At 40.4% G+C, this 18,421-nt stretch overlaps 1 protein-coding gene across 1 annotated transcript in view; it reads left to right on the top strand.

Annotated features, from left to right (window-relative positions):
• bmpr2b (bone morphogenetic protein receptor, type II b (serine/threonine kinase)) overlaps window positions 1–18,421 on the top strand; it is a 109,475-nt gene that overhangs the window by 58,639 nt on the left and 32,415 nt on the right. Inside the window, exon 3 of the mRNA XM_051708816.1 lies at window positions 481–654. Within this exon, the coding sequence (XP_051564776.1) occupies window positions 481–654 (174 nt within the window). The remainder of the gene's footprint in view (window positions 1–480; window positions 655–18,421) is intronic.

The raw sequence follows: 18,421 nt of genomic DNA, 5'->3' as shown, positions 1-18,421 counted from the left end.
AGAGAATGGAGAATCATCAGTACTGGTCAGTAGAAAAAAACAGGGCTTTTCTGAATATTTGGGCTGATGAAAATGTGCAGCATCATTGTTGCCGAACTTGCCAAGTTGTGTATCCAGTACACAACGGTACAGATTTGGAAAAAAAAAATTCATTGTGGACACAGTACAAATCTGTGTTCATTTTGTAGGCTCTAGTAGTCTCCAGAGTCTGATTCCTCAGCTTGAGCTTCCCTCTTGCATTTGAAATGGGTGGGGTGTGTGACGTTGGAACCAATGGGTGGCCTATTAAGGGCACGTTTTAGGGCAATGCTGCGGAGCTGTTGGCCCGATGGTGGGAATGCAGATTGATTTTGTTCTCGCGGCTCAAGGTCCGAGGCTGACCAGTTGATAACCCTGGCTCGCACTGGCCCGATAGTGGAAAAGTGGCTATTATCTCATTCTCACATTTACTCATCAACCATCTGCATGCTTTCATCGCAGGTTGTTGGACTTACATTGGTGACCAGCAGGACTGCCATGACGACCGTTGCGTGGTTACCACCACGCCTTCGCAGATCCAGAATGGCACCTACCGATTCTGCTGCTGCAGCACCAACATGTGCAATGTCAACTTTACGGAGAACTGGGTGCCCAGTCCCACCAGCACAACTACCCGTAAGTCCATCAGACACGAAACACAGCACTTCTGCATCTTTATGTCTCAACTGAAACCTTCACACCCTTGTCTGAAGGTCAACGCCCATATTAGGTTGCCTAGACTAAAAAGAACAGGTCCTGCAAGACATCCAGTGCATACTTCAAAGGGAAGATACAGCAAAGTTTTGTTTGTAGTCTACAACACACAGTACAAGCACATGGGGGGTTAATGCTAACCGAAATGCACACCACAGATGAATGGGATTTTATGTCTTTTATCCTTAATATCTAAGTAGTAGCAAATTAAGATGTTAAATGCCATCATTTTGCAGTTTACATTGGTATAGTAATTAGGGATGTACCGATACTGGTATCGGAATCGGGTCCGATACCACGTTCATGCACTGGTACTCGTACTCGTAAAAATGCACCGATACCAAAAAACGATACCATCTGACATACAAATGTCATTACATAAACATTAAGTGCACAGGTTAAAATCATGTCATGTCCTAGTGAGATTATTTAACAGCAAAAGCTGCGATTTAATGAGATAAATAGATAGTTTGCACGTGCAGCGTTTTAAATGTGAGTGCTTGTGAATGTGTGGAGCCGGTATTGTGCAGGCATAAAAACACAAACTGCTCACACCTTTAGAGATCCTTGACACGGAAAACACTATTAATAGCATCGCATACTCTGTTTGTAGCAGATGACAGCAGGCAGAGCGCACATTCACTTTTTAGCACGAGTCATACACAGACTACATATTTATATATTTAAATAGTAGCCTTTTGCAGTTTAATACGGCTTTTCCGGATTGGGAATCTGCTGTCTTTACGTCAGAGCTCTTTGGTCTAACAACAAAGACACACTTCAAAATAAAAGCTCCACCAAAATAAAAGCTCAATTTAAATGAAAAAGTATGACAGAAATAGATCACTACTGTATAGTTATGTAATATTCACTGTTAAACTACTTCTACTACTAATAATAAATCAGTAGTAATTGTATTATATTTAAGCAATATCTCACATATGTGATGCTCTGTTATGCAGCAATTTATTTGACAAAAAATAACTCCAATGTTGTATTTTAGATTGTGCTGTGAGGTTCTGTATAAAATCACTTCATTTGATAAAAATAATACAATTTCATGTTGAATATTAATTGTTATACTTTCATTAATTGTTCACTTTCAATAAACTGCTGATATTGAGTTCAGAAAAAAAAAAAAAAACAGGTATTGGACTCGGTATCAGCAAGTACTAAAAAAAAAGTATCGGTACTCGTTCTAAAAAAAAAAAAAAAATGGTATCGGGACATCCCTAATAGTAATACTTGTCAAGCAGTGTAGTGGGGGAAGCTACTTTGAAGATGTAACTTGCCAAACTACTCATACTGTAATTTAAAGATGTTAAACTACAGTCAAGCTAAACTTTTGAAATAAAATTATACAGCTATACTACAAGTTGCTAACAGAAATGTTACAATAGTTTGTACATATTAGGCTATATCATTTTAAAAAGCAGTTTTTTTTTAGATTTTTTTTTTCTTGCAGTATTTTTCTGGCACAAAAGGAGGATCTCAGTATGCATAAGATGTATACTAAATAGAACACGTACAAGTAAAAAACACTGAATTGAAAACATAGAGATAAACATACTAAAAAGCTAGTAAATGGAGAGAGGGGACGCAGAGACTCTTAAGAAGTCTATTGAGTGATGACATGAATTAGCTAATCTATATTTTGAACTGGTTAGCTAAAATTAATTATCTGAATAATCAGTTTGCGAAAAACAAGTTAACCGAACAAATCTGACTTTCCAAATACTACATTTGATGACTGCCTTTTTAACAGCTCAGTCGTAAGGCTGCGCATTGCAGTTTGACATAAAAAACAGCAAAATAACGTTTTGTACGTTACACCATACATGTTGTAAAAATAGTTGCTGGACAAACTACTGTAAACTATTTTGTAAACAGCAGAGCTACTACTAAAAATGTAGTTAGGTCATTAGTGTTGCTACTTTTAGCCAGTTACTTCTAAACACAGGTGTCAAAATAGTCATAGGATTATTTTTTGACCAGATCGTGCTGAAAATTAGCCCATTGCTGTACTCTACTGCCTCTAGATTTTTAACAGCTGAGTTCAAATTCTCCTTTCCATTTTCTCATCTTTCCAGACATTCATTCAGCCCTTGAGTAGCTCTGTCATTAGTCTGTTGTTACGTCTCAGAGCGACAGGTTGGGGTCTTGGAGGTCATTTGCAGATATCACATCAGCACTGTGGCAGTAAGAGAATAATTCATAACACATGCAAGATCACAAGATTAGACATGCACAAATCACATCAAAGTGTGCAAATCCACCTCGTAAAGAACAGCATCTCACAGAACAGGACTCTAATGAAATCCATTTGAATGGAATAAAAAATATTTAGATCATAATTGTCATATATGAGCTCATTTCTATTAAGTTTACATCGGTTATTGCCATATATATACAGTATGTGTATGTGTGTATATATATGTGTGTGTGTGTGTGTGTGTAAGGTTTGCAAAAATTAGCTGCACCGGCAATAATACATTCAATACTAAACGTTAGGTACCTGTTTGTGTATGACCATGATTCTATCATTGAGAGGAAACATTGGCAGTAATGCTAACTGAATTAAATGCATTCAGCTCTCTCTGCAGGTAAAGAACATGGTGCATTAAGGAACAGAGGGGATATTCTGGTCTGACTGATTGAATAAATCACAGTCTGTGATTTGGTCTCCGTTGGTTTCTCGCTTTTCTGTTCTCCTCTACTAACTACTGTATCGACTTTGCTCTGCCTGCGGTGGAATGGCAGATAACAAAACTCAGTAGTCTAATAGTTGTATTGACTCAGTAGTCAATAGAAGGTCCATGTCCTCTTGGGACCCGCTTGACAAACACATAGACATTTAATAACACTTTTCAGTGTATAAAGAAACAAAAACACGCACTGCTTTTCAGCCAGCTGCGTCAAATCATAAAACACACACAAAAACACGGAAAAGCTTCTTGCATCTCTCTCCCGTCTGACACTGTCTCTTCTCCTTAAATACTCCCACGTCCCCTCGCTGGACCGCGAGGCTGGTGTAGCGCGCAGGTGGAAGTCATTCGCCACTTATCTTCCCGGCCTCGCTCTGCCCAGACGCCACTTGGCTCCGCCCTGCTCACCACACACACACTCTCTTGTGTTGTTAAACGTTTTTCAAATTTAACTATGTCCGTAAGCAGTGGTGAATTAAACGTTCTTTGAACATAGTCATTCCTGTCTTGGTTTTTGTTTTATTATTAGCACTAGCTCACATTTCCAGCATCACAGAATCCATCACTGGTCTCATCACTGGTTTGCTGGTCTTAGCTGGCCACCAAGCTGGTTTCCACTGGGCAGACTGTTAATTTTTGATGGTTTTAGAAGAGTCTGAGGCACTTGTCAGCTGTTCAGGTTAGGAGGCCAGCTAGCAACTAGTTAAACCATCTGAACACTAGTTTGGTCAGGCTGGAAGACCAGCAAACCCCCTTAGGCAGGTTTAAGCTGTTTTTATTTTTGTCTTTAAGTTAGGCTAAAAACTGCATTTAAAAAAAAAAATAAAAAAATTTATTAGACGTAATTGAATTAAAAACGATGGAAGAATATAAAACTATTGATATAAAGTGGTTGGTTATTTATACCAAATCAATATATTTTAAGTGTATTGCGAAATATTCTGATATACGAAGTTGAAATAATTTAGGCTGATAGCAAATTCCATCAGTTAATAAGCTCAGAGCTTACAGTAGGTCTGTCTTTAAAGGTTTATAAGTTATCGTTAAAGGAATATTCCGGGTTCAGTACAAGTTGAGCTCAATCGACAGCATTTGTGGCATAATGTTGATTAACATGAAAAATAATTTGAACTTGTCCCGCCTTTTCTTTAAAAGAAGTAAAAATCTAGGTTCCAGTGAGGCACTTATAATGGAAGTGAATGGGGGACAATCTGTAAATGTTAAAATGCTCACTATTGCAAAAGTACACAAGATGTAAACATTATCCATGTTAATATGATTTTAGTGTGATAAAATCAAGTATTAACCTTTTCTGTGTAAAGTTATTTCCAGTTTTACAACTTTGTTGCGATTTACAACAACTGTAAAAAATTATGATTTTAACAACTTTACAGCTCAAATAACACATGCGTTTTGACAGAAGAATTCATGTGCTTTTATAAAATTATAATCTTCACATTTCTGCCTTTTAAGCCGTCCAAAAATTGGCCCCATTCACTTCCATTGTAAGTGCCTCACTGTAACCCAGATTTTTGCTTTTCTTTTTTTATTTTAAGAAAAGGAGGGACGTGTCAACTTGTATTGAACCCGAAATATTCCTTTAATAATCAATTACAATATGAGATTTTTACTTCTAAAACCAGACTGCTGTGCTCTATTAAGCATTCCAATTCTCCCATTCATTTTTACTACAAGTGGTCTCTTTCTCCTTATATTGTCTTTGGTTAAAGGGAAAGTTCACCCAAAAATGAACATTCTGTCATCATTTACTTACCCTCATGCTATCCCAGATGTGTATGACTTTCTTTCTCAGCAGAACACAAACCAAGATTTTTAGAAGAATATCTCAGCTTTGTAGGTCCACACAATGCAAGTGAATGTTGACCAGAACTTTGAAACTCCAAAAATCAGAGAAAGGCAGCATAAAAGTAATCCATGAGTACAGAGCTGAAATATTCTCCTAAAAATCTTCATTTGTGTTCTGCAGAAGAAAGAAAGTCATACACATCTGAGATGGCATGAGGGTGAGTAAATGATGAGAGAATTTTAATTTTTGGGTGAACTATCCCTTTAATACTGTGTTGCTAGCCAGAGCTCAGATGTAGCTTTCAGCTAACCCACACAGCCTTTCATTTTCCCCTCCTCACTCTCCTAGAGCTGTCTAATGCCTTACCTCAGGACAAAACCATGGCTTAAGTTCTTTTTTTTTGTGCTCTCTCATTCTCTCTCTCTCTCTCTCTCTCTCTCTCTTTCTCAGTTCTGTTTCTTCTTTTGTGTGTTGCCTTTGAGAGTCTCTAAAGAAAGTGCTGGATGTCCCTGCTAAAAGGACAGAAGTGAGTCACACCACAGATGCAATCAAACAATGCAGTGAATAACAGAGAGAAATACGAAAAAGAAGAAAAAATCAATGGCTGTCAGTCTTTGTAAGAGTGAATTATTTGCATGCTGCTTTGCTTCTAACTCTTCTTTTTCAGCTCACTTTTTTCCTGATAGTCTCTCTTACGCTTTCTCTCTCTCTTGCCTAGCACCTGCTTTTTAAATGAGGAGCCTAGAGCACAGCATTTTGATTTGGGAAATTATGTGAAAAATTAAAATGTTTTGGGATTTCAAAGCATGCGTTTAACGGATGCATATTTAAATCGTTATAGGCTTGACCCTGGAAATCAACTTTGCACAACAGCATTGAAATGAATCTGTCTCTAAAGAAAAGATGAGAGTGTGAATGTTTAATGCACGGGAGGGGGCCCCGCTGTTGGCCCCGTGCCAACACGAAATGGGCACAGAGTTTGAGCTGGATTGGAGAACTAAAGACTCAGTGCCGTCAAATCATCCTCTTTCGTGTGTTGCCGGGCAGAATGCCTGTGCCGTGTGTCTTCCATATTTTTAAACTGCACTGGAACAATTGTCTTCTCACCACAGAGCCAGTAGAAACCCTTGTTTTTTACTTTACACTGTACAGCGGCAGGGTGCACGCAGAGGCCATGCACTGTATCCAAGCCCCTGCCCACTGGCGGCTCACAGCTGTCTTTAAACATACTAGCACGCAGCGTGAGAGGCATCAGACTGACATTATCAGCAGTCCGTAGCACATGCGAAGAGAATCTGCAGCCTTGCGCAAAATGTAGCACTTGTGTCTCGCATGGACACTTGCATTGATGGATGACCTTCGTTGCAGCCAAGCTCTCCTACACACATACACACACACATAGCTGATGTGTTTCTCTTGGAGTTATACAATCCATTAACCAATATTTCACCACTCGAACACACAATTCCCGGCACCGGATGTGTTGTTCCGTGAATGCATATCCTCTTTTTATAGCTAAGTGAAGCACAGATTTGGAAATGTTCCCTCACTCCACTCTCTAAATTTCTTTTTAGTTGGAAAGCTGCCATGGTGACTCGTTTATCTATTTAATTTTTGATACTAATTTATGGCAGCTCTTTGAAAAAAAGTAGCACAACAAAAACATTCTCTGAGAGCAAGATTTTAGCAGGAGGAAGCCATAGCAGAAACAAGGGCTGTGACAGGAGGAACTATTTCACCTATAATCCTGTAGAGCTGCACACATGGAGACATCCTCAATGCAAACATGTTCCTAAGAATGAGTGGTACTGTTCACAATTCCACAAGCTTTCCAACCTCTGGAATCTGCAGTTTGAGCGACAGTTTAGGGAGATTACGATGGCACGATTTCATTTTTTGCACTAAAAAGAGCCAAATGCATTTAGATTGTGTGTACACTATAAACATCATCAAACGTGCACCTCTGCTGTATCACATATGCCATATGTTGTTATTGTGTATTTTTGTGTGTTTTAAGAGGATGTGTGCACACCTGCTGGCTGTGATGAGTGATGAGGTGGTGCACAGCTGTTCTGACATCAACATAATACTGTAACACTCTATGTGAACCACATAGAATGAATATGGGCTTGAACTATTTAACCTGATGTTTGATATTCAGTGTTTGATTTACACATTTTCATTTAACAAGAACTTAAAATGAAATAATCCATTCCTATGAACACAGTCTCACTGAGTTTGATCATATCATTTATGTAGAATGCATGAATTATGGCCCTGTAACGAGACATTGCGATGGAGGTGCTGACTGTGTGATTTGTGTTACAATGAACAAGACGGAAAATATTATTTTGAATTTGTTGTGCAGAAAAGAGTTTTAGCAAGTAACTAAAAAGTTAAGTAATTAGCAATGTGATTACTTTTTCATTAAAGTAATTAGTAAAGTAATCTGATTACAATTTTTAGAGAAATAAGTAGTAATTTGAAGTGATTACTATTTTTAAGTAACTTACACAACACTACAATCATTATTTTTCTATAGAAATGGAATAAGAAAGAAAGGACACTTATTAATTAGGTTCTACATGACTTGCTAAGTTTGGAAATGTTTTTCAGAGAATAAATTTGAATCAGACTCTAGCTGCATCCCAAATTGCATACCTCTGCACTATTCAACGCCATTTTGTAGTGCAAGTAGTGTGAGTGGTGTGTTCACACTAAAAATGCAACAAAAAGAAGTGTACTATGAGGACCAGGATGATGTACATCTTCAACTGAAATAACAGAGTGTGGAATGCTGGAAACTTCATGCAATCGCTACTTGCCCTACATGGCGGAAGAGGTAGGTTACATGGCTGCGATATTGGCCTGACAAAACAATTGTAATTAATGGCGAATGTGGCAACTAGCGAAACCTCTTAAAGACAGCACCTTACAAATGTGAGTTGAATGCTGTACCATCACCCAACGGTGTGTGAATATATATGTTATTTTAGACATAAGTGACTGACATTGGCTAACGCATTAAAGCTAGCGGCAACACATTATATACGTATATGTTATAATCGTCTCTTCTTACAGCTGAAAATCGGCAAATTTACTACTACCGTGTAATTAAAAAAAAAACTTTTGTGTTCCATTGAGACGATAGATGGCCAAGTGTAAAGTGTAAGTGCACACTGTGTAGTGCATCATTTGGGACACGGCTTCTGTGAGAATAGATTTAGTACAGTGAAAAAAGTTTCATATTGCCGTTGCACTTGCCGTGAACAGGCCTGTTGTTGTTTATGGAAGGAGAAGCGCACATCTGTCGTGCTGCATTTCTGACAGTCTCTGAGGTTGTAAATCACACATATTGTAAGGCGTACACCTGTTCAGAAAACGTGCAAGTCCTCTCCTCCCACAGTCACACGCGCACACACGCAAGTTCACGGTAAGCTTAATTTAGATGGACGGTGTGATCTGCGAGCTGAAGACTGTGAACAGAGTGTGAGAAGACTCTTATCGATCAGGCATATATTAACCTTGGCAGCTGTTTTAATTGCAGAGGGGGAATGATGCGTTCTTGCGTTTAAACACAGCTGGACGGATCGCTACTTTGAATGCAGGGGTCTCGAAATGCCTTTTTTTTTCCAACCAAGGTTTAACTTGATTCCTAGTTTGGGGGAGCGGGGGCGCGCATCACAATCACTTTTCATAATAATTTTTTTTAAACCCAGTCAACTTGAATTTTATATTATTGCAATAATAATAAAGTTAAGAAATTGTTATAGAAATATATTATTGTATAATAATAATAATAATCATTATTACTATAATAATTTATTATTATTATTTAATAGTAATTTATTTCTTTAATCATTTCTTAACTTAATATGCAGTCCCAGTAAACCCTCAAGCCTTTATTTCAGTGGAAGCTTTTATTTTGAAAACTGAAGGGACGGAAGTTTATGTTAAGTTGTTATGTTAAATGACAACAGCCTTATAATGCAGTGAAATCTCATCTGCCTTGCTGTCAACAAAAACCCACTCTCGTGGGGTTATTTTATATGTGTATAGTAAATTTTAGCAGCCGAACATAGAGGTATGTGAAATTACGTAAATGTGCAAAGAAAATCTGGGGCGCTTTAAATAATGCGCTCAGTGCACGTTAGCACACCTAAATGAACTCGGAGCACATCTGTCACTCAGGGCACCAGATATACAGAGTTTGTGTGTATGGAGCACTGAACCACATGTGTAAAACAATGATCCAGTTTACATGTATTTAAGAAAGCACTACACACTACAGACAAAACAGCTGTGCACATAGGCGTAGCACAGCGGGCAGCCCGTTGAGACTATTTATTTATTTATTTAAATCGCAGCCCTCACGGTTTAAAAATCGCACTGGGTCATATCGTGATTTTGATTTTATTTCGGTTAATTGTTCAGACCTACTATCTCGATATCCATTCTTAAAATCCCAAGATCGATCTTTCAATATACGAAGTTTAGCACAGAGACCTTTTCACTGTTTGTTGGGAGTAAAAGTTTGGTTTGACTCGTTTCATGTAATGAGTCCAAAAACGAGATCCAAACTTTGTTAAAAAGACAGTACCGTGGGGCCTGGGTAGCTCAGTGGTAAAATACGCTAGCTACCACCCCTGGAGTTTGCTAGTTTGCTAGTTCGAATCCCAGGGCGTGCTGAGTGACTCCAGCCAGGTCTCGTAAGCAACCAAAATTGGCCCGGTTGATAGGGAGGGTAGAGTCACATGGGGTAATCTCCTCGTAGTCGCTATAATGTGGTTTGTTCTTGGTGGGGCGCATGGTGAATTAAGCGTGGTTGCCGCGGTGGATGGCGTGAAACCTCCACACGCGCTATGTCTTCGTGGCAACGCGCTCAACAAGCCATGTGATAAGATGCGTGGGTTGACTGTCTCAGACGCAGAGGCAACTGGGATTCGTCCTCCGCCACCCGGACTAAGGCAAATTACTATGCGACCACGAGGACTTAGAGCGCATTGGGAATTGGGCATTCCAAATTGGGAGAAAAAGGGGAAACCCCATCCCCCCCCACCAAAAAAGACAGTACCGTTATAGCACATGGCCTGCATGTTGTTTTGTTTATACATGCTGTTATCTTTATATATGCTACTGTCTACCAAAATGATGAAACACTTATTAATTTTCCCAATGTACCAAGTTAGAAGATCACCTGTCCTGTATAATTACTTATGCCAAAAAAGGTTGTGAAACTTTATGTAGAATTCAATTTATGTACGGTTACAGGTGTGCGTATATTGACTTCTTTACAACAGCTTAAAATGTGGCTCATCTTATCAGATTTTAGAGCTTGAACAATTTTTTTTAGGATAGTTAGAGCATGTTTGTAGTCATTAAGCTTAGCACACACTACATGACTCAAGCTCGTCCCCGCGACTGGTCGTGTGGTGTATTCACTCCTGCAAGTGCAGACTAGTGGGCGGCACGCAGACTGCGAGCTGAGACAAGATGGCCAAGTGCCGAGTGGCAAGGCAGGAGAGCAACCTATCATCACTAGGTCTCACCTTGGTTAAATAGCAAGCAGGTTGGTATACATTGCAGGATGATCTCTTTATCATCTGAGATCCTTGCCGTGTGACTTTGAGCAGTTTATTTATTTTTGTGTGTTGAGGATCATCTATTGAATATCTGCCTCTGGGACTAACAAATTAAAGGAATTAGTATGGAACTCTCTCCAGATGATGGAAAATTAAGGATTTAAATTGGTAAGATGCTCATTAAGGTCGCAGATGCAGACGTAAATGCTTGGCCAATGCATTGCAAGTGTATTTAAAGGTGAATAGTGTAATTTCTATGCCATTAGCAGCTGCTAATTGAAGTGCTTAAATAATTTTCAAGGGTGTTTCAAACATTCCCCTCTCCAAACTCATGCCATTTGTTAAGCCAGTGTTATGTGCTGCCCAGTTTGACTGCAATTTCGTTTAATGCCACTAGTAATGCAGAAATTACACACTCCACCTTTAACAAGCCAACACGATCATACAGGAAATCGACATGTTGCTTCCGAATGTTGATGTACCCTAAATTCTACACCATTCCACCAAATAACTGACAAGCGCCATATCCCATCAGATATATTTGCATCAATTCAAACATGAACATATTTTCCCTCTTGTGCTACTTGATAGCGTGTTGTGTGATCGACCTCCAAGGTTCTCGAATATCCTCCTGGGAACTCAGGAAGTAATTGCGTTCACATAAACAATGATGAGCGTGATGAGACAGTTTTACTGTACTGATGGTTAGGTTTAGGGTGTAGCATTAATAAAATATGCATTCCTGTTGACTGTAGTACATCTGTTACAACTAAAAATACAACTATTACAATTAATCAATTATCGATTAATCGACTTTCGATAGTGCTCCGTCTACTTCTCCTTATACTGGCTCTGCTTGCCTTCACGTATTTACATAGAGTATGCATGAAACACACACACACAGACACACACACATAGAGGAGACAGTGTTACCTAAGCCGAACAGGAGGGTGTGTTCTCTTTCTGTCAGACTGATTCAGTTGGTGGAACGTGGCGGTCGGTTAAATTGATGGGATGGTTATTGGGGCCGTTGCCTTGGTGCTGGGCTGAGACAGGCTGGCTGTGTCTCTGATTCATGGCCGTGTCAGCACTCTCTCTGCTGGGGAGCCAGATGTGCTTCTTTGTGACAAGGGTCACAGAGGTCAACAGATCTGAGGTTGCAGGGTTCACGGTCAGACACATGCAATCTGCTGTGAGAAACCTGAGCCCAGCACTTGTCCTATACATCAGCCCACAGATGTCTAGACATTCAACAGACCAAGCTTCTCGGATATATTCAGTTCTTCTTGTGATTATCTTGTTTTCTAGATACTTGGTGCCTCAAACAAAACTCTCAAACTCGCAAATCCAGTGATTAGTTCTTCCTCATAAGCGCTTAGGTCAAGCTTTGTAACACACTGCTTAAGATTCAGGAAATTTTTACTTTAACCCTGTTTGCCATTCATCTTTCAAGTCTTCATTCTCTGGCTGTCTTTGTGTGCCTCAGGTGTGTCTGAGCGGGTGGGGCTGGTGTGTGTGAAAGCAGATACCCCTGCATCATATTCAAATAAATTGGGTTCCTCTCTCTCTTTTCATACTCACAGTTGCTGTTTTTGTGCTGAATGTAATCTACTATAAATCATAATGACCAACAATGAAACCGGTCCCTGATCAGTATAAAATGTCTCCTTCCACACTGATGCAGAATCTGTAACTCACATATGCAAATGAGTCTGGCTTGCACAGCTGTTTTTGTCATCATTTCTCATCTTTATTGAAAATCCAATGGCTCTCTGCGAGATTATTTGTAAGAGTGGTGTGAATTGCAGTGGGCTGCAGACAGCCGGGAATTATACTGCAGTCACCATGAATAAAAGATGAATTAAATGAATCAGTGCTGTGAGGATTAAAGCCATCCGTATGGAATGAGAAAGGAGACAGAGAGGGAAAAAAGGAGGACAGGAAGTGAAAGTGAGAGAATGGAGTAGGTTATCCATAGAGGAAGTCCCTTTTGACTTGCTGGCTGCCAAACTGCTAACTGCCCGGAAAGCATCTTCCTGAGCTTCTATACAGCTACTGTTACAGAGACAAGGAAAGCCAAAAGTCAAAGAGGAAAGACTCCATGTCACCGTCCAACAAGATATTCCTGTTTTATTTGGAATCATGTGTCCCATTCATTTTTATGTTTGGCACACAAATATTCCATTAGATTTTTTGCCAGTTGAAATGTGAAAAAATAAATGTAAGATCTGTACAGTCCTATTCACAACAAGTCAGAGTTTACATGGACATCAAAATTGTAAAACAAAACAATTAGAGCTGTCAAAATTAACGTGATAACGCATGTAGTTAATTAAAGTTTAACCAGCAAAAACATTGGCGGGACTAGGGCGGAACCTTTGCAATGTGTCGATGTGTCCGCCCGGAGTCAATACACCGATGGGAAAGGACCTCTAAACCTCTAAATGCTATTTGTATGTACAAAACAAGCCCAGATGGGACTTGTGACAGAAAGCAAGTACTTTGCAGCCTCTGTAAGGCACAATTTAAATACCACAGAAGCAGGTCATGTCTTAACTATCACGAAAATGCAGAATGAGACATTGTCTGCAATGCTTTTCATGTGGAGATCAAAGCGACGAATCATGAACATGCCACAGTCACAGCCACAGTTTGCTGGGTGATTAATGTTGTGGATGAGAGTTTAAGAGATTTAATGCCCATTGCAATGAATATGCAACCTATGGGGAGACTACTTCTTTCAATTAGTCAAACTCCCACTTAGACTTTGGGAAACATTTAATTTTACTTGAGTTATTTTAGTGAGATATTTTAGTGCATTTCTATCTTTATACTGTGGAAGGCTTTGTTTGGAAAATGTTAGTAAAGCATTATATTGTTTTGCTTTCTTTCCTAAAAAGGAAATATATGCATTTTGACGAGAAAATAAGTATATATAGAGTCAAATTTCATCACTTTAAAAATATTCAATTAAACACGATTGTGGTGGTGGGGGCGTGGTTGAGCGCCGGCTTGTGAATAGAGAGCGAGATCAGGAGATGAGAACAGTTAGGATCATCACCTGGCAATGATTGTCTCTAACAGAGCACATCTGTCATTTCAGTGAGAGTGGAGACGGGCTTTAAGAGCGTGCCGGACGCCAGTGAGGGAGAGAGAGTTACGACACACAAGCCGAAGGGTCTGTACTGAACTGTGTCCACTGAAAAGCGTGTTTTTTTTTTAGTGTTGCCGCTGAAAAGCGTGATTTTTGAGTTTAAAATAAACATACTGTTGAGTTGAGTTGGCCAGCGTTTTCCCACATTATTAAGGGAAATTTGTGCAGATGGGTCCTGTAACAGAGCGTTTCAGTGTGGGATTTGTGATGCGCTGGCTGGGGAGGCAGAGCCGGGCCCGTCTGCATCAGCTCCGCATCAGGATGACATAAGAGAGGGGAAAGTCTCGGCTTCCCCAGCCCTTAGGGGATGTCCCACAGGGGACTTCCCTCTGGAGCAGACGTGAGACGAGACACTTAGGCACGCCTTCAACAAAGTGAGAGTGATTGATGGTCATCGTCTTCAGCCAGACATTGCACTCGCCACATACTTATCTATTATAAATGACCGGTTGTATCGAGTGACGCTGGACGCTCAGACAAAGGAAGATACATCCCAGTTATTGGTACTAAGAACCGTCAAGAAATGTTATTCCAGACAGCTCATTATAATCCGATGGCGGGTCACTTAAGGCAGGAAAAGACAATGAAGCATCTAATGGCCCGTTTCTATTGGCCGGGCATTCGTGGGGATGTTCGCAGATGGTGTGTGGCATGCTGTGAATGTCAGCTGGTGAATCTACAGGCCACCCCAAGAGCGCCTTTGTGCCCACTTCCTTTGATCGAGGTCTCCTTCAAAAGAATTGGTATGGACCTCATTGGGCCATTAGAGCGGATGGCACATGGGCATCGCTTTGTGTTGTTCTGGGGACTACGCAGCGCAATATCCAGAAGCAGCGCCTTTGTGCAAAACTGATCAAAGCACTACTTTTATGTCATGTACACTACGGGAGCTGTACGAATGATTGGGTATTAAATTGATTCAGACAAGCATGTACCACCCGCAAATGGACGGCTTGGCCGAACGTTTTAATAAAACCCTGAAATACATGATTTGTAAGTTTGTGCACGAAGATGCTCGGAATTGGGATAAGTGGCTTGAACCCCTGTTATTCGCAGTGCGATAGGTCCCGCAAGCCTCCATGGGCTTCTCCCCATCTGAATTATTGTGTGGGCATAAGCCTCGCGGTGTCTTAGATGTCGTGATGGAAAATTGGGAGGAGGGACCTTCAAACAGCGAAAACAAAATTCAATACATTCTTGACCTGAGAGCAAAACTTCACACATTGGGGCAACTATCACAGGAGAATGTGCTACAGGCTCAAGAACGTCAGACCTGGCTGTATAACAGGGGAGCTCGGCTACGGGAATTTACACAGGGAGATAAAGTCCTTGTATTACTACCCACATCAAGCTCTAAATAACTCGCAAAGTGGCAAGGGCCCTTTGAGGTCACATGGCAAGTCGGGGAAGTAGGATTATGAGGTTAAATGCATGGATGGGGCAGAGCATGTCAGATTTACCACCTCAACCGTGGAGGGAGGTGGTCCCCATGGTTTTTGCGAAGGTGGTACCGGAGAGGGAGGAGCTCGGGCCGGAGGTGAACTTGTAAGCCAATCGCGGCACCCCCAGTCCCTTGCGGATACCACCTCTCACCATTGCAAATTACGGACGCGGTCCGGTTGCAAAGAGAATTCTCGGACGTGTTCTCGCCCCTTCCCAGTCGTACAAACACCAGGGGTAGTGGTCTGCAGTTGTTCCTACCAATTATCCGAGCTCAAAATGGGGGTAATAGAAGAATCCCACAGTGACTGGGCCAGGCCAGTGGTGCTGGCTCTGAAGAGCAATGGCTTGGTCCGGTTCTGTGTGGATTATAGAAAGGTCAATGCGGTGTCTAAATTTGATGCATATTCAATGCCTCGTATTGACGAACTGCTCGATCGGTTGGGTGCGGCTCGCATTTATTCGACACTGGATTTAACGAAGGGTTATTGGCAGATCCCCTTAACACCAATGTCCCGTGAGAAAATGGCCTTCTCAACACCGTTTGGCTTACACCAATTCGTGACCCTTTCGTTCGGTTTGTTTGGGGCCCCGGCTACGTTTCAGCGCCTTATGGACTGAGTCCTCAGACCGTACTCTGCGAACGCCACTGCCTATCTGGATGACATCATTATATACAGTAATGATTGACAGCGGCATATGCAGCATCTGGGGGTAGTTCTGAGGTCGTTGCGACGGGCGGGACACATGGCAAACCAAAACCAAAAAGGAGGTGAGACAGTTCCTGGGGCTGGCTGGCTATTATAGGAGGTTTGTGCCTAACGTCACCAGCCAGCTGACCGATCTCACTAAAAAGGAAACCCCAGACCCGGTCCAGTGGTCGGATCCATGCCAACAGGTTTTTATGCAGGTGAAAGCTGCGCATTGTGGTGGATCGTTGTTACATGCTCCTGATTTATCTCTCCCTTTTTTTGTACAGACCAGGGGGTTACTGGGCAGGCCAGATGGCTCTCTGGCCTGAGTTGGGCGATGGGGGTATGTGGTGGTGGGGCGTGCTTGAGCGCCGGCTTGTGAATGGAGAGCGAGATCAGGAGATGAGAATGGTAAGGATCATTACCTGGCAATGATTGTCTCTAACAGCTATTTGTCATTGCAGTGAGAGTGGAGATGTGCTTTAAGAGTGAGCCGGACACCAGTGAGGGGAGAGAGTTATGTGCTGAACTGTCCGCTGAAAAGCGTGTTTTGAGTATTGCTTGAGTTTAAAATAAACATACCGTTTCAGTTGGATTCGCCGTCTCCCGCTCTCTTTTACCCTAACTGTGAACACTGTTATAGCGATTAACTATGAAAAATATTGCGATTAATCACGATTAAAAATGTTAATTGACTGACAGCACTAAAAACAATGCATTCTACAAACTCTTTGAATTTGCACTGAAATATCATTATAAAACAACATGTATAAGATAATTGAATGTAATATTTAGTGACAACGGAGCACAAGCCTCAAAATTATTGTAGTGGCCAGTGCATTTACTCTCTCAGGTAAAAATCTCTGCATATCAGACATTCAGACTTACTTCTGATCTCTGCAGTATATCTGCCATGATCTTGTCTTTGAATTGGTTTGAGAAGTCTGTCAAGTTAGTTGCTCAATGAGAGTTCCTGCTGATATTGTGTGGCTTGTCATCTCTCTCTGGGTCTTTTTTCATTCTCACAGTTGTCAGTTTTACTGTGCTATATTGACATGACAAATAACTCTATGTTTGTACTGCTTAGGCAATTGCAGATAAGCTGCAGACAAGTACAGTGCAGAAAGAACAAATTAAGAAATTAAAGCTTAAGTATGTAACTTCTTCAGTGTTGAAAAATGTCTATCTCAGCTTAATATGCAGTGGCGACTATAAGTAAGCCATTCATATGTTAATTTTCTCAAACTTTAAACACTGTTTTTTTGCGGCGCTATTTAAATGACTGTGTTTGTTTGAAAGACTCGCTTAGACTCCTCTCAACAACGTAACTCAACTGCCGTTAATTAGGGGTGGGGCTAGCTGACTGTTTGAACAACTGCAGGCGAGGGGCGTATTCAGAAAGCTGTTTTGAAAACATTGTTTATTTTTGGCAATTCATTTCGGTGGCGCTAGTGTCGCAGAAATTACACACTTCAGCTTTAAGAAGTCTGTCCTTGTCCCTCCCTATCCCAAACTTTTGGACTGAAAGAAATAATTTACCCCCAAATTAAATTGTCATCATTTACTTACCCTCACGTTGTTCCAAAATAATTTATTTTCTTACGTGGAACACAAAAGGAGAAATTTTATATGTACTAGTCGCTTTTTTTTTTGCATGCAATAACAATGAATGGGAGGTTATAAGCTGAAAATCTGACATACACCTGTTGATCCTGTTCACAAAAACGCTCTGATTTCGCTCTCACCCAAAGCGTATGTATGACTTCAGAAGACTTGGAATATAACATATGAGAAGTATAGAACACTTTGATACTTTTTATGGTGTTTTTGCATTCTTTTGAGGCATGAGGCATTCTTTTTGTAATTGCATGGAAAAGAGCTGCAAATTCTTCAAAATCTGGAGCAACATAAAGATAATTAGCTAAATGATAGAATTTTCATTTTGGGGTGAATTATTACTTTAAAGGGGTCATGACATACTCTTTTTTTTTTTTTTCTTTTTTCTTTTTGTTTTTTTAAATAATTTTATTATCTTTCCTGAGGTCCCCTTATAATGTTAGTATAGTTTTTTTGCACAAAAACATAATATTTTTCATAATTTAGGCATAAATAATACTTTTCCACTCTGTCTCTGGCCCTTTATCTGAAACATTCGGTTTTAAGCTGTCTGGCCCTTTAAGACTTCAATGTAAGTTCTCACTGTTGCGATTGGCTAACATCATGCAGCCCTTCCAATAGAGCCATATTTGAAACGCAGTCCGAAGAAAATGAACAAATTCCACAAGACCACAACATTTATAAAACTAAGT

Source organism: Myxocyprinus asiaticus, chromosome 10 (assembly GCF_019703515.2).
Source record: "Myxocyprinus asiaticus isolate MX2 ecotype Aquarium Trade chromosome 10, UBuf_Myxa_2, whole genome shotgun sequence".
Lineage (NCBI taxonomy): Eukaryota > Metazoa > Chordata > Actinopteri > Cypriniformes > Catostomidae > Myxocyprinus > Myxocyprinus asiaticus.
Note: the sequence above shows the minus strand (reverse complement) of the source record. Positions and strands in the feature narration are given on the sequence as shown.